The sequence below is a fragment of the Erpetoichthys calabaricus genome, chromosome 7, assembly GCF_900747795.2.
Source record: "Erpetoichthys calabaricus chromosome 7, fErpCal1.3, whole genome shotgun sequence".
Classification (NCBI taxonomy): Eukaryota; Metazoa; Chordata; class Cladistia; order Polypteriformes; family Polypteridae; genus Erpetoichthys; species Erpetoichthys calabaricus.
In genome coordinates, this window is record NC_041400.2 from 130,611,644 (window position 1) to 130,627,418 (window position 15,775).

Sequence of the window (15,775 nt, forward strand, 5' to 3'; positions counted from 1 at the left end):
TGTTGTCGCAGCCTTCACGCTGACTATAAATTCAAGAGGCTGTGCCGTCAAGTGTTTATGTAATAGCATTTGAAGAATATTACGTGGTACTTAGTAGGCAGCAGATTGTGGCTGTTCTGCTGATTCATTGTCTGCCTTATAAACACTAGCATAAAAATGGAAAAGACTTTGTATCAACGTTTTCTTTTAGCAATCCAACATATTGTATATAAAGGTGCCATTTACAAAACAGTGCAATGCACAATAAAAGATTATACCTTCATATGTAATCTATAATCATTATAAAAATTTTGGCGCAGACAACATGTTATTGAAAAGCACATTTAACAGAAAAAGTGCAGAGATCAGGGTTCAGCTTGCGACCTGGACGCTCTCTATGGAGTCTGTACATTCGTTGTTCAAGTGACTTTTATTGAGGAGCTGCTGTCTCCTACCTCATGCCAATTACACGCATTATAGGTTGTTTGTTATCTCTAAATTGGTGTCGGTGTGTGTATGATTACAGCGGAGTGGTGGCTCTGAGGCTAGGGATCTGCACTGGCAGTCGGAAGGTTGCTGGTTCAAATCCCGTAAATGCCAATAGGGACTCTGCTCTGTTGGGCCCTTGAGCAAAGCCCTTAACCTGCAATTGCTGAGCGCTTTGAGTAGTGAGAAAAGCGCTATATAAATGCAAAGAATGAATGATACAGCCAACCGTAGGACCATACTGGGATTCCATTCAGGGTTGGCGCCTGCTTTTTGCCTGAACTAGCTGTGGCTGCCCATGATGCTGTAATGGAAAAAGTAGGTTAGGAAATACATGAATATTAATGAATGAAGAGAAATTGCTGACTTTTTGAAATGGAGCACTGATATAAGCAATGATATTTTCCAAATTACATTTCTCCAGCTATACGTGTGCCAAGGCAGACAGCGCTGACTTCATGTCAGTACATGTAAGGATGTCACCATTAGACAGACATTGGGCAGCCATTGGCACAGTGCTCTGGGCCTGCAGTCATTGAAGAGCCCCATACAAAAATAATTGAGCTGAACTGAATTTATTGTAGATGTGAATATAAATTGCTTTCTCAAACAAAAAGTGGGATAGTAAAACCACTTTATTGTTTTCTATTATTTGAATACATTGTACACTTGTACTATATCATTTGGTTAATTAATGTCTCTAAACTGGCCCTGTAGGAATTACATTTTAAAGAGAAAGAGAACGACACAAGAAAATATTCAGTCTGTCATCTCAATTTCACACACAGAAAATCAAAAAAGCAATCGGTCAAAATCTGAACATTTTAGGAAATGCTTAAATTCACACAAAGCGTCTTTTCAACACTTACTATCAACAGGGGTAAAAAGAATATTTGGAAATATTGTGGCTATCCACATCAACTCCTGCAAGTTTGAGAGGTCAGGATACCTGTTATGAATTTTGATAAGGAAAGGAGGTGCAGCGTGTGCACCAGTAATAGCGTAGGTTTACAGAGGATTGCATTTGGAGTATATTGGTTCTGAGGTAACATTGCAGTATAAATTTTACTGTTAACTAGCCATTTAGCCCGTTACAATAATGGGCGCTAGAACAGTAGTGCATAAACATTAGTAGGAACAGTCTATATTAAATGGCAAGGGACTTTGACCTCATTCTTTTTGTTGGTCGTATTTTTCTTTCTTTCAGCCTTTCTTTTGTTGATGTTTACTTGCTGAGCTGACCGTTCTTCGTGGGCTGCCGCCGTGTATTGTGTGTCTTTAATTTTCTGTGACAGTAATACTGTCTTGTACGTCCGCTGGCTTGTACGTCCGCAATATACCTTTAATTTTCTTTGGCGGTAATACAGGCGTGCGCGTCGGTAATATGCCTTTAATCTCCTCTGACAGTAATACTGGCTTGTATGTGGCTGTAATATGCGTCACTGTATTGTGTACCTTTAATTTCCTCTCGCAGTAATACTGGTTTGTATTTCCGTAAAACGCCTCTAACTTTCTCTGACAGTAATATCGCGCATCGCACCGTGCCCTGTGCATGCGCACTTCACCAGAAGACACACACACACGGACACCTGGACGCACATAGGGATTTTATTAAAGAGGATGTGGGTTCCAAGGTGTCTGGATTTACAATACTTTACCATTTCTACTTTCTAATTTAGGACCTAGAGATGAACATATGGCAAAAACAGAAACATTGTGACCCTTACACCATTTCATTCTCCTCCCCAGATTACCATCCCGTCTCTGTATTATGCGTTCGTGTGCCCCCTGCAGCCCTGTATTCATTCCATCAAAGGCTGAGTCCCACCTTGTGCCTTGGACTGAGAGGGTTCAGAAAATAGATGGCTAGGCAAACAGATACTTAACATCATGCTAGATAGAGAGTAAGCAAGTATGTAATTATTAGCCCCAAGGGGGCCTTTTGTTTTTTTCAGAAACTCGAGAAATGTTACAACATACAACATACACTCAAAGGTTTACAAAAAATGAAAAAACGTCTGATTTGGCTAAAGATGAGAGCAGTCAGGGTGAGGCATTATAAAGGCACATTGCCGTTGGTATAAAGGAGCCCCAGTACTTCCTGACCCTCTTCTGCTGAGTACTGTAATTTGTTTGGTGAAAGTACTCAATGGTAGTGTGTCGCAGAGGGAGGATGTGCAGTATTGTTCATAAAGGCCCTCAGTTTGGTTTCCATTCTCTTGCCTGCCTTTTTTATGTAGCTTGTGTATTTGGTGGGCCTTTCTTAAGGCGATGTTACTGGCCCAGCACACTTCAGTACGTTTCTAGTAGGCAGTTTTCTCCTGGTCCCTGGGATCTTCGTTATTTGTAGTTATCTGCAAACGTTTAACTTAATGACTGTTTGTCTACTAATGCATTAGCACTGATTCTCCTGCATGCGTGGACACACCTTTGTCCTTTTGCTCTCTTACTTATTGTGCACTTTATTACCACAAATAGGTCTTAAGTTTACATTATATTGTATTATAATATCATACAATATTACATTGTCTATATTGTATATATTATGTATAAATATTGTATCCATATACAGGTGCTGGTCATAAAATTAGAATATCATGACAAAGTTGATTTATTTCAGTAATTCCATTCAAAAAGTGAAACTTGTATATTAGATTCATTCATTACACACAGACTGATGTATTTCAAATGTTTATTTCTTTTAATGTTGATGATTATAACTGACAACTAATGAAAGTCCCAAATTCAGTATCTCAGAAAATTAGAATATTGTGAAAAGGTTCAATATTGAAGACACCTGGTGCCACACTCTAATCAGCTAATTAACTCAAAACACCTGCAAAAGCCTTTAAATGGTCTCTCAGTCTAGTTCTGTAGGCTACACAATCATGGGGAAGACTGCTGACTTGACAGTTGTCCAAAAGACGACCATTGACACCTTGCACAAGGAGGGCAAGACACAAAAGGTCATTGCTAAAGAGGCTGGCTGTTCACAGAGCTCTGTGTCCAAGCACATTAATAGAGAGGCGAAGGGAAGGACAAGATGTGGTAGAAAAAAGTGTACAAGCAATAGGAACAACCACACCCTGGAGAGGATTGTGAAACAAAACCCATTCAAAAATGTGGGGGAGATTCACAAAGAGTGGACTGCAGCTGGAGTCAGTGCTTCAAGAACCACCACGCACAGACGTATGCAAGACATGGGTTTCAGCTGTCGCATTCCTTGTGTCAAGCCACTCTTGAACAAGAGACAGCGTCAGAAGCGTCTCACCTTTGGACTGCTGCTGAGTGGTCTAAAGTTATGTTCTCTGATGAAAGTAAATTTTACATTTCCTTTGGAAATCAAGGTCCCAGAGTCTGGAGGAAGAGAGGAGAGGCACAGAATCCACGTTGCGTGAGGTCCAGTGTAAAGTTTCCACAGTCAGTGATGGTTTGGGGCGCCATGTCATCTGCTGGTGTTGGTCCATTGTGTTTTCTGAGGTCCAAGGTCAATGCGGCCTTCTACCAAGAAGTTTTAGAGCACTTCGTGCTTCCTGCTGCTGACGAACTTTATGGAGATGCAGATTTCATTTTCCAACAGGACCTGGCACCTGCACACAGTGCCAAAGCTACCAGTACCTGGTTTAAGGACCATGGTATCCCTGTTCTTGATTGGCCAGCAAACTCGCCTGACCTTAACCCCATAGAAAATCTATGGGGTATTGTGAAGAGGAAGATGCACTACGCCAGACCCAACAATTCAGAAGAGCTGAAGGCCACTATCAGAGCAACATGGGCTCTCATAACACCTGAGCAGTGCCACAGACTGATCGACTCCATGCCACAATGCATTGCTGCAGTAATCCAGGCCAAAGGAGCCCCAACTAAATATTGAGTGCTGTACATGCTCATACTTTTCATGTTCATACCTTTCAGTTGGCCAACATTTCTAAAAATCCTTTTTTTTTGCATTGGTCTTAATTGATATTCTAATTTTCCGAGATACTGAATTTGGGACTTTCATTAATTGTCATTTATAATCATCAACATTAAAAGAAATAAACATTTGAAATACATCAGTCTGTGTGTAATGAATGAATCTAATATACAAGTTTCACTTTTTGAATGGAATTACTGAAATAAGTCAACTTTGTCATGATATTTTAATTTTATGACCAGCACCTGTAGTGCAATATCACAATCACTGTGAAACGATGTGCAATACTGTATTTTCTTTCATATTATATTTCACCCACTGACTGCTTACATTTATATATATATGTATATCTTTTGTTTTTATTGTTTGTACTGTGCTGCCTTGTGCTGTCTTACCTACTTTCTGTGTAAGAAGTGAAATGTTTGTAATGTCTGTATGTTGTCTTTTATGTCTGCACATTGAGCCTGGAGAAACACAATTTTGTTCAGCTATACATCCGTTGTTGTACTGTTGAATGGTATGAATGACAATAAAGTTCACTTACTTACTTACTTACACACGTCAAGTTCAGCCTTCTTGTCACACACTGGCAGAGACTCTACTGCTCATTGGCACTCACTGTCAGAAGAGCGCTAACCCACCGCCCCCAGTGCCCACCCCCAAAGAGCATTTATCCTCTTGAACTACTTTGGATACAAGATGACACTTTCTTCATTTTTAATAGGCATGAAAATACAGTGGTGTGAAAAACTATTTGCCCCCTTCCTGATTTCTTATTCTTTTGCATGTTTGTCACACAAAATGTTTCTGATCATCAAACACATTTAACCATTAGTCAAAAATAACACAAGTAAACACAAAATGCAGTTTTTAAATGATGGTGTTTATTATTTAGGGAGAAAAAAAATCCAAACCTACATGGCCCTGTGTGAAAAAGTAATTGCCCCCTTGTTAAAAAATAACCTAACTGTGGTGTATCACACCTGAGTTCAATTTCCGTAGCCACCCCCAGGCCTGATTACTGCCACACCTGTTTCAATCAAGAAATCACTTAAATAGGAGCTGCCTGACACAGAGAAGTAGACCAAAAGCACCTCAAAAGCTAGACATCATGCCAAGATCCAAAGAAATTCAGGAACAAATGAGAACAGAAGTAATTGAGATCTATCAGTCTGGTAAAGGTTATAAAGCCATTTCTAAAGCTTTGGGACTCCAGCGAACCACAGTGAGAGCCATTATCCACAAATGGCAAAAACATGGAACAGTGGTGAACCTTCCCAGGAGTGGCCGGCCGACCAAAATTACCCCAAGAGCGCAGAGACGACTCATCCGAGAGGTCACAAAAGACCCCAGGACAACGTCTAAAGAACTGCAGGCCTCACTTGCCTCAATTAAGGTCAGTGTTCACGACTCCACCATAAGAAAGAGACTGGGCAAAAACGGCCTGCATGGCAGATTTCCAAGACGCAAACCACTGTTAAGCAAATAGAACATTAGGGCTCGTCTCAATTTTGCTAAGAAACATCTCAATGATTGCCAAGACTTTTGGGAAAATACCTTGTGGACTGATGAGACAAAAGTTGAACTTTTTAGAAGGCAAATGTCCCGTTACATCTGGCGTAAAAGGAACACAGCATTTCAGAAAAAGAACATCATACCAACAGTAAAATATGGTGGTGGTAGTGTGATGGTCTGGGGTTGTTTTGCTGCTTCAGGACCTGGAAGGCTTGCTGTGATAGATGGAACCATGAATTCTACTGTCTACCAAAAAATCCTGAAGGAGAATGTCCGGCCATCTGTTCATCAACTCAAGCTGAAGCGATCTTGGGTGCTGCAACAGGACAATGACCCAAAACACACCAGCAAATCCACCTCTGAATGGCTGAAGAAAAACAAAATGAAGACTTTGGAGTGGCCTAGTCAAAGTCCTGACCTGAATCCAATTGAGATGCTATGGCATGACCTTAAAAAGGCGGTTCATGCTAGAAAACCCTCAAATAAAGCTGAATTACAACAATTTTGCAAAGATGAGTGGGCCAAAATTCCTCCAGAGCGCTGTAAAAGACTCATTGCAAGTTATCGCAAACGCTTGATTGCAGTTATTGCTGCTAAGGGTGGCCCAACCAGTTATTAGGTTCAGGGGGCAATTACTTTTTCACACAGGGCCATGTAGGTTTGGATTTTTTTTTCTCCCTAAATAATAAAAACCATCATTTAAAAACTGCATTTTGTGTTTACTTGTGTTATAATTGACTAATGGTTAAATGTGTTTGATGATCAGAAACATTTTGTGTGACAAACATGCAAAAGAATAAGAAATCAGGAAGGGGCAAATAGTTTTTCACACCACTGTACATCTTACAAATTTAATAACGTGTTTTATTCTTATTCATTTGTGGATTATTGTTTAGTTCAGAGTTAATTAAAGTCCATTAAAGTTAAGCCTGCTTCACGAACTAGGCCTGCAGAGCCTGACATTTGCCATTGTTATATCTCAATTGCGACTAGCGGGTGGCCTCTGACATCGATTTGATACTGATGGTAGGGCTGGGCGATATGGCAACAAAATAAAACCTTGATTTTCTTATGATTTATGGACAATTTCTGATTTGTTTCAAAACCTTCAGCCTCCTATTTAAAGTACAGTGGTCCGCCGGAGCTGGATGTGTCACTGTCCTTTCAGCAAATTACCCATACCTCACACCGCCGAGCTTGTGGCACTGTCACCATCCAAACTGAAAAGCATCGCAGTTTCCCTTGGTGCCCTGTTTTCATCCCCAGTCCTCACCCTTTGGCATCTCAAGAGTGGGCTCGGGGGCTGATGGAGATCCTCTGTTTCCACACTAGCTGATTAAAGTGTTTGCTCGACTGTTTAACTGTACCATTTCATTAAAAAAAAAAAAAAAATTGTGACCTTTATTTTTGACTCGCAAAAATTGCCCAGCCCCAACTGAGGGTCAGTTTCCCACGAGTTTAAATGGCTCACCCATCCATCCACCAGGACCCAAGGGCAGTGTGAGTCCGAGTAACATCGATTGGCATTATGACTCAGGTCTCACGGCCGTACATGTTCAGTTCTAAAGTGGGCTGAAGCCTCTCAGTAGGTCGTTTAGTTCAGAAGCAGGATGGCGACACCTGACAGCGCAGTTTGAACACACAGACCAGTACTTGCGACAAAGACGATTTGGTTTTCTATTTCGTTGTTTATCGCATGGATATTAAATTGACACATTTCTGTTCTAGAACTGAACTCCGACATACTGCCCACTATCCAGAGGCTACTAGTTTTCTGATGTTAATCCTCTGTAAATGTCCATTCACTTACAGGTGCTGATGGACTGGATCTTGAAATTAGGCTACCACCCTGCGATTTACACCATCTACACCACCTATCCCAGAAGACCCCTTGAGGCCACACAAGAAACAACACTGGGAGACATTGGTCTGGTAAAAGACATGGTTTTGATCATTGATGAAAAAGACACTTAAGCTTCAGATGCCATAGCTAATGATTAACTGTTTGGACAGCACAGAAATGGAGAGAATGCGCAGCTTCTTTTCCAAACGGACATCACTAGTAGACACTTGAAAGAAAACCAAATGACCAGAGGGTCGTCACAGCACTCATTTGAAGGTATCTCCACTACATTAGTGTTCGTCTGCTTTTCCTGTTAAAGTAGGCCAACACCGCCTCCTCCAGCCCTTCCTGGGTAATACCCAGATGCTCCAAGGACAGTTAAGCAATAAGAGTTCTCTGCCGCATCCCATGTCTGCTCCTCGGTCTTCTCCACATGAGCTAAAACCTCAGAAGGTTGATCAAACCATCTGCTAAAAATATACATACAGTGGTACAGTGAACTTCACTCCTGAGCTGAAACTTCCAGAATATGCAGCCAAAACCGTGGTAGCTGACATCGCTCTGTTCTTGAAGACCTCCATCACACTGTTTTGGTTCTCATCTTGTAGCTGCAGAATTATTTGACAGATGAGGTTCCACATTATCTGCCAATAAGGTAACACGTTATCCACATTGTCAGTCCAAATAACCTGCAGGTGTTTGGACTGTGGCAGGAAACCTGTGAGGACATGGTGAGAGCACCAGTGACTCGGACCAGCGCAGGACCACTGCTCCACCCTGCCACCCACAGAAAAAGATGCAAAACAAAATGTAAACTTTACCAATTCAGAGTGTGCGGCACATCATGGCTACAGACGCCCAGGACATGAAGAAGCTGAAGATCTGCGGCTTTCATAGCAGTTTTCCCAGCGCAGGAGCTTTGATTTCAGGAATCATTGAGGTCCAGTGAGGTCTCATGTAGGCCTATGATAACAGCAACTGTAACCATTAAGCAAAATAAAGAAATGCAAAGAAGAGGGATGCACTGCAAAGTGTGGTGCGATTGGGAGTTCACAGGGGACCCTCTCCCCACCTTATTGCTTCGATGTGACTGCAGTTTCACGGGGGAGTGGATGACGCGGCACATCATAAAGGCAGCTATGAAGTGTGATGCGGTGCTCCATCTTCACCAATAACTCCAAAGTCCAAAATACTAACAGATTTGTAAGGTGGCGCCAGTACTTGTGGTCAACCATTCAGCACAATTCATTGCTCGAGGCCCACCTACAATGGTTCCTGATTGAAGGAGAAGGACAAACCTGGAGTAGGAGCTCAAGAAGGTACCAGGAACTACAAATGACCCGAGTTCCTGTGGTGGGAATGCCACAAATGTTCCCAAGTTTCTAAAAAGTCCCTGATTCCTGAAAATTTCTCGTGGTGGGAAAGTACCTCACGTCACTGCCATCTGTCTTTTTGCAAAAATTGGTTTAGAAATGTGACGCTCTGAGCCGTCTGATTTTCCCACCTACTTTTAAGCACAGTTCTCTTATGGGGGTCTCCATATACATCTAGTTCTGCCAGACTAAACCATACGGGGGTACTGGTGGGAGGTGACGGGGCACACGGCAGTACATTGTAAAGTTGATTTAAGATTAATAAAGGAATTTGGCACGGGACATGGAGAATGTCAATTTTTTTTTTCCTTACAAATTCCTTTTTTGCCTTTCTAGCCTAAGCAAAATTTTAGTATGAAATCTGAGAAAGGTTTTATATACGAGACTCCAGGAGTTCCTACAAACCCAGAGCTCATTTTCACGATTTAGGATTAGTAAAGTTTATATATTGCATATGGTTTTAGTAAACAAATCATGTCATGTTTGAGATCAGTGGTACTCATCTATTATAAACAGTATTGTTATGTATTAATAAAGATTAGCTTTTGCCCAAATACTTGCCTCTCATGTTCACTTGGGCCTCTGATCCTGTTCTAAAAGAAGCTTCGATTTATGGGTGGTGTTGCAGATCCCCTTCAGGAATGTGACCCCACAATGTTATTTTCATTAGACTTTTAGTTTCACTTTCATACAACGGGTGATCAGAAGAGAAGTCCACTAACTATCTGCTGCTAAAGCCGATGTCACATTACAGGACTGCTAGCCAGAGGGGCTGTCAAATTAGACGACTGCTTTGCTGATTTCTTTCCCCAAAGCTTGGCAACAGCCTTCCAGCAGTGTCACACTCCCAAAGTGTTGCATGTTCAGCCTTTATCTCTTAGGACTTTAAAGGTACGGCAGGTTCAGCTGCAATCCTGAACTCCCAACATTCCATCATGGTACATAAAACTTGACAGATGAGCGTCTCTTCTGTTTGGCAGGTTCCTTATTCCTCGCTGCTGTAGTATTTGTATTGTGCTTCCAGGCGAGTGCTCACTGGTCACCAGTGCTCCACACTCACAAGCCCACCCTTACGACCAAGACAAGTCGGACCGGTTTAATTTTCTTGGGGTGAGTCACTGGGTGTGGCAGACCACTCGACTGGTACCTCAAGATCATCTACATGCAGTCTGTGACTTAAGAATGCTGGAGAGGTTGTGTATGGGGCAGGGCCTTTGGTGTCGTTCATATAACATGTCCAACCCCAAAAGTAAAGCCACAAACATCTGAAGAAACTGAAAAACATGCAACAATCTCACAAAATCCATCCATCCATCCTCTTCCGCTTATCCGAGGTCGGGTCGCGGGGGCAGCAGCTTGACCAGAGATGCCCAGACTTCCCTCTCTCCGGCCACTTCTTCTAGCTCTTCCGGGAGAATCCCAAGGTGTTCCCAGGCCAGCCAGGAGACATAGTCCCTCCAGCGTGTCCTGGGTCTTCCCCAGGGGCTCCTCCCGGTTGGACATGCCTGGAACACCTCACCAGGGAGGCGTCCAGGAGGCATCCTGATCAGGTGCCCAAGCCACCTCATCTGACTCCTCTCGATGCGGAGGAGCAACGGCTCTACTCTGAGCCCCTCCTGGACGACTGAGCTTCTCACCCTATCTTTAAGGGAGAGCCCAGACACCCTGCGGAGGAAACTCATTTCAGCCGCTTGTATTCGCGATCTCGTTCTTTCGGTCACTACCCATAGCTCATGACCATATGTGAGGGCTCAGCACCTTTTTCACCACGACAGACCGATGCAGAGCCCGCATTACTGTGGACGCCGCACCGATCCGCCTGTCCATCTCACGCTCCATTCTTCCCTCACTCGTGAACAAGACCCCGAGATACTTGAACTACTCCACTTGGGGCAGGATCTCGCTACCAACCCTGAGGCACTCCACCCTTTTCCGGCTGAGGACCATGGTCTTGGATTTGGAGGTGCTGATTCCCATCCCAGCCACTTCACACTCGGCTGCGAACCGATCTAGAGAGAGCTGAAGATCACGGCCTGATGAAGGAAACAGGACAACATCATCTGCAAAAACCAGTGACCCAATCCTGAGTCCTCCAAACCGGACCCTCTCAACGCCCTGGCTGTGCCTAGAAATTCTGTCCATAAAAGTTATGAACAGAATCGGTGACAAAGGGCAGCCCTGGCGGAGTCCAACTCTCACTGGAAACGGGTTCGACTTACTGCCGGCAATGCGGACCAAGCTCTGGCACCGATCGTACAGGGACCGAACAGCCCTTATCAGGGGGTCCGGTACCCCATACTCTCGGAGCACCCCCCACAGGATTCCCCGAGGGACACGGTCGAATGCCTTTTCCAAGTCACCAAAACACATGTAGACTGGTTGGGCAAACTCCCATGCACCCTCCAGGACCCTGCTAAGGATGTAGAGCTGATCCACTGTTCCGCGACCAGGACGAAAAACACAGTTCCTTCTGAATCCGAGGTTCGACTATCCGACGGACCCTCCTCTCCAGAACCCCCGAATAGACTTTTCCAGGGAGGCTGAGGAGTGTGATCCCTCTGTAGCTGGAACACACACTCCGGTCCCCCTTCTTAAAGAGGGGGACCACCACCCCAGTCTGCCAATCCAGAGGCACTGTCCCTGATGTCATGCATTGTTGCAGAGACGTGTCATCCAAGACAGCCCTACAACATCCAGAGCCTTGAGGAACTCCGGGTGTATCTCATCCACCCCCGGGGCCCTGACACCAAGGAGTTTTTTGACCACCTCGGTGACCTCAGTCCCAGAGATGGGGGAGCCCTCCTCCGAGTCCCCAGGCTCTGCTTCCTCATTGGAAGGCATGTTAGTGGGATTGAGGAGGTCTTCGAAGTACTCCCCCCCACCGACCCACAACGTCCCGAGTTGAGGTCAGCAGCGCACCATCCCCACCATATACAGTGTTGACACTGCACTGCTTCCCCTTCCTGAGACGCCGGATGGTGGACCAGAATCTCCTCAAAGCCGTCCGAAAGTCGTTCTCCATGGCCTCCCCAAACTCCTCCCACGCCCGAGTTTTTGCCTCAGCAACCACTGAAACCACATTCCGCTTGGCCTGCCGGTACCTATCAGCTGCATCCAGAGTCCCACAGGACAAAAGGGACTGGTAGGACTCCTTCTTCAGCTTGACGGCATCCTTCACCACCGGTGTCCACCAACGGGTTCGGGGATTGCCGCCACGACAGGCACCGACCACCTTACAGCCACAGCTCCGGTCAGCCGCCTCAACAATAGAGGTACGGAACATGGCCCATTCGGACTCAATGTCCCCCCCCTTCCCTCGGGACATGGTTGAAATTCTGCCGGAGGTGGGAGTTGAAGCTACTTCTGACAGGGGGCTCTGCCAGACATTCCCAGCAGACCCTCACAACACGTTTGGGCCTACCAGGCCTGACCGGCATCCTCCCCCACCATCGAAGCCAACTCACCACCAGGTGGTGATCAGTTGACAGCTCCGCCCCTCTCTTCACCCGAGTGTCCAAGACATGTGGCCGCAAGTCCGACGACACGAGCACAAAGTCGATCATCGAACTGAGGCCTAAGGTGTCCTGGTGCCAAGTGCACATATGAACACCCCTATGCTTGAACATGGTGTTCGTTATGGACAATCCGTGACGAGCACAGAAGTCCAATAACAAAACACCACTCGGGTTCAGATCGGGGGGGCCATTCCTCCCAATCACGCCCTTCCAGGTCTCACTGTCATTGCCCACGTGAGCATTGAAGTCTCCCAGCAGAACGAGGGAGTCCCCAGATGGTATGCCCTCTAGCACCCCCTCCAGGGACTCCAAAAAGGGTGCGTACTCCGAACTGCTGTTCGGTGCATACGCACAAACAACAGTTAGGACCCGTCCCCCCACCCGAAGGCGGAGGGAGGCTACCCTCTCGTCCACCGGGGTAAACCCCAATGTACAGGCTGCAAGTTGGGGAGCAATAAGTATGCCCACACCCGCTCGGCGCCTCTCACCGGGGGCAACTCCAGAGTGGTACAGAGTCCAACCCCTCTCAAGGAGATTGGTTCCAGAGTCCAAGCTGTGCGTCGAGGTGAGCCCGACTATATCTAGCCGGAACCTCTCAACCTCGCACACTAGCTCAGGCTCCTTCCCCTTCAGAGAGGTGACATTCCACGTCCCAAGAGCCAGCTTCTGTAGCTAAGGATCGGACCGCCAAGGTCCCCGCCTTCGGCCACCACCCAACTCACACTGCACCCGACCTCCTTGGCCCCTCCCATAGGTCATGAGCCCATGGAAAGGGGGACCCACGTTGCCTCTTCAGGCTGTGCCCGGCCGAGCCTCATGGGTGCAGGCCCGGCCACCAGGCGTTCGCCATTGAGCCCCACCTCCAGGCCTGGCTCCAGAGGGGGGGCCCCAGTGACCCGCGTCCGGGCGAGGGAAAACGCCGTCCAAAGTTTTCATTCAACATAGGTTTGTTTATATCACTCATTTCGAGATATCTCACAAAATATCAAATACAATCACAATCTACAAGTCTGCAGCCCAGAATATGCAACGAAAATGGAACAAAACACAACGTCCAAAAAGGTGGGTGTGGCCTCCATTTGTCCTGCAGTTTTGCTTTGTTCTGATTGGTAGGTTTTTTTCCTGCAACAGCTGGATTTGCTGCTTTGGAGTCTTTCACCCTCCTTTTCACGCACACTCGGCCGTCACCTTTTGTTTTCCAGATTACTGTAAACAATCACAGCAGTGGCAGCAGCCATCAATGGAAATGGGAAGCACCTTAAGACCCATTTTATAACTATTAGTTTTGTTCTATATTGAAAAACTACTTTTTCAAACAAATATGATTGCATTTTGAAACCCCCCATTTCTTCACTCACCTGTTATTTTAAATCTGTGTACTTGTAGCTCCCTCCATTTTCTATACCCGCTCATCCAGGCTGAGTCGCAGGGCCGCTGTTGCCAATCCCAGCTCATTTTATTTGTGCAACCAAGAATTGTATCTAAAGCAGCTTACCAATCACACTTGTTACATTTGGTGGGTTCATGGAGTCCGGTGCCATGCCCACTCTTACTGACTGGCATAGTCTTTTTTTTTTTTCTCCTTTCCAGCCAATCTTGCTTTTAATGATTTTGAAAAACCCTGAAAGACTATTCTGGCATATAAGCATTTTAGAACAAAAGGGATGTTCTCGTAACATATCTGCATTTTTATTTATGGTTGAAAGCACTTTTATTTGTTCAAATACACCAAATAAGATGCAAGCACTTCATGACAAATATACAGAAAAAAAGGTACAGTAAACACAGAACAGTAAAACTTATACATAATAAAAATGGGCTGAGGCGTCTTTACACAAGGAAGCAGAGACTCCTTAAGGGGAAATGTGTGTGTATGTCTGTCTGTCTGTCTCGCTTGTCTTGATCATTCACTTGGGAGGAAAGGGGTCTCAAAAAAGGCTGCTTGTAAGCTCATGAAATTGTCCTTGTAAAACGATACCCTAGAAATCATGCCGCCTGACGTAGCTACAACTCAAAAGGAACGAAGGTCCGGTGGGTGTGATAAAGCATCTAAGATGTCACAGGAGATCAGCCCACCCACCCACCCCAATAATAAAAGTACATTACTACAAATGTATACAGCAGGCAATCCGACTGTTGAACTGAATGCTAAATAGAACGTGTGGATATACTGAAGCACTCTGGGCAAACTAGGTGTGCTAAATGCTTGTCATTTATATGGCACATTTTGGTCCGTGTTGGTGCTTTCATGTGGTAGCAGATCCCAAACTTTGTTCTTCTGAATTAATTTCTGTCTCACTGCTGCTTTATCTTTCTTTATTTTCCTCTCCCTCTTTTTTTTTTTTAAACAAACTGGGTTACTTTCAGATGAAACTCAATTGGCGGTGTGATGTTCTTAAAGGAAGTAGTCTGGGGTGCGTCTAGTAACGTGAGGCTCTCCACGGCGAGGTGCTGGATCAAACTGAAGGCTGAAAAACATTAGAAATGGTCACATCACTACTAAGTCATCACATCATTACTTACACAAAAAGTCTGTTGCTTGTTATACAATGGAATGCGTTATTTCTTCTTTTTAATGGAAAACTGCAGGTCAGCATGCTAAGTCCATGTATGAACCTTCATGAAAAAGGACCAGAATCACGGGCAAACGTGATAATGGAGTTATTTTAAATATGTGTAGGCCTTTAGGCCCTTTTGACATCCCTGACCTGAGCCTCGACTCACAGTAGAGACACTGGTGCTGCGTCACCTCATTACGCTACATCACCAAATCTGAAGCAAAGAGCTATTTATAAGGTCCTGTTGCCGGACGGCGTGCAGTTCTCTTTGTGCTTGGCTGTGCGATGGAGACCGACATGTCAGCACGTGTGCTTCTTGCCTTACACCCAGGGCTGTTGGGATAACAGCGAACGTTGCCCCCAACACTGCTCATGAGATTTTGCAGCCGGGTTTAGCACTGTACGTTCAGTTCACCAACATAAATTGAGCAATTTCTAAAATATTGACACATTGTTTCAACAAGCAGAGGGAATAACGTGAATGTATCTTGTGAATGTCCATGTGTATTCGGTGCCCGTTTTACACCGCCGACTTTACTTCTGCATTCATTTGTTTTCACCAGGTATTGGCCAAGAAGTTGAAGCACTGG

General features: G+C 45.0%; 2 protein-coding genes across 2 annotated transcripts in view; one reads left to right on the plus strand and one right to left on the minus strand.

Annotated features, from left to right (window-relative positions):
* ubxn8 (UBX domain protein 8) overlaps positions 1–9,585 on the plus strand; it is a 47,766-nt gene extending 38,181 nt beyond the window's left edge. Inside the window, exon 8 of the mRNA XM_028805394.2 lies at positions 7,709–9,585. Coding sequence (XP_028661227.1) covers positions 7,709–7,870 — 162 coding nt within the window. The 3' untranslated portion in view covers positions 7,871–9,585. The remainder of the gene's footprint in view (positions 1–7,708) is intronic.
* A 4,709-nt stretch (positions 9,586–14,294) lies between these two features.
* Positions 14,295–15,775, minus strand: part of ppp2cb (protein phosphatase 2, catalytic subunit, beta isozyme) — a 52,935-nt gene continuing 51,454 nt past the window's right edge. Inside the window, exon 7 of the mRNA XM_028805395.2 lies at positions 14,295–15,095. Coding sequence (XP_028661228.1) covers positions 15,023–15,095 — 73 coding nt within the window. The 3' untranslated portion in view covers positions 14,295–15,022. The remainder of the gene's footprint in view (positions 15,096–15,775) is intronic.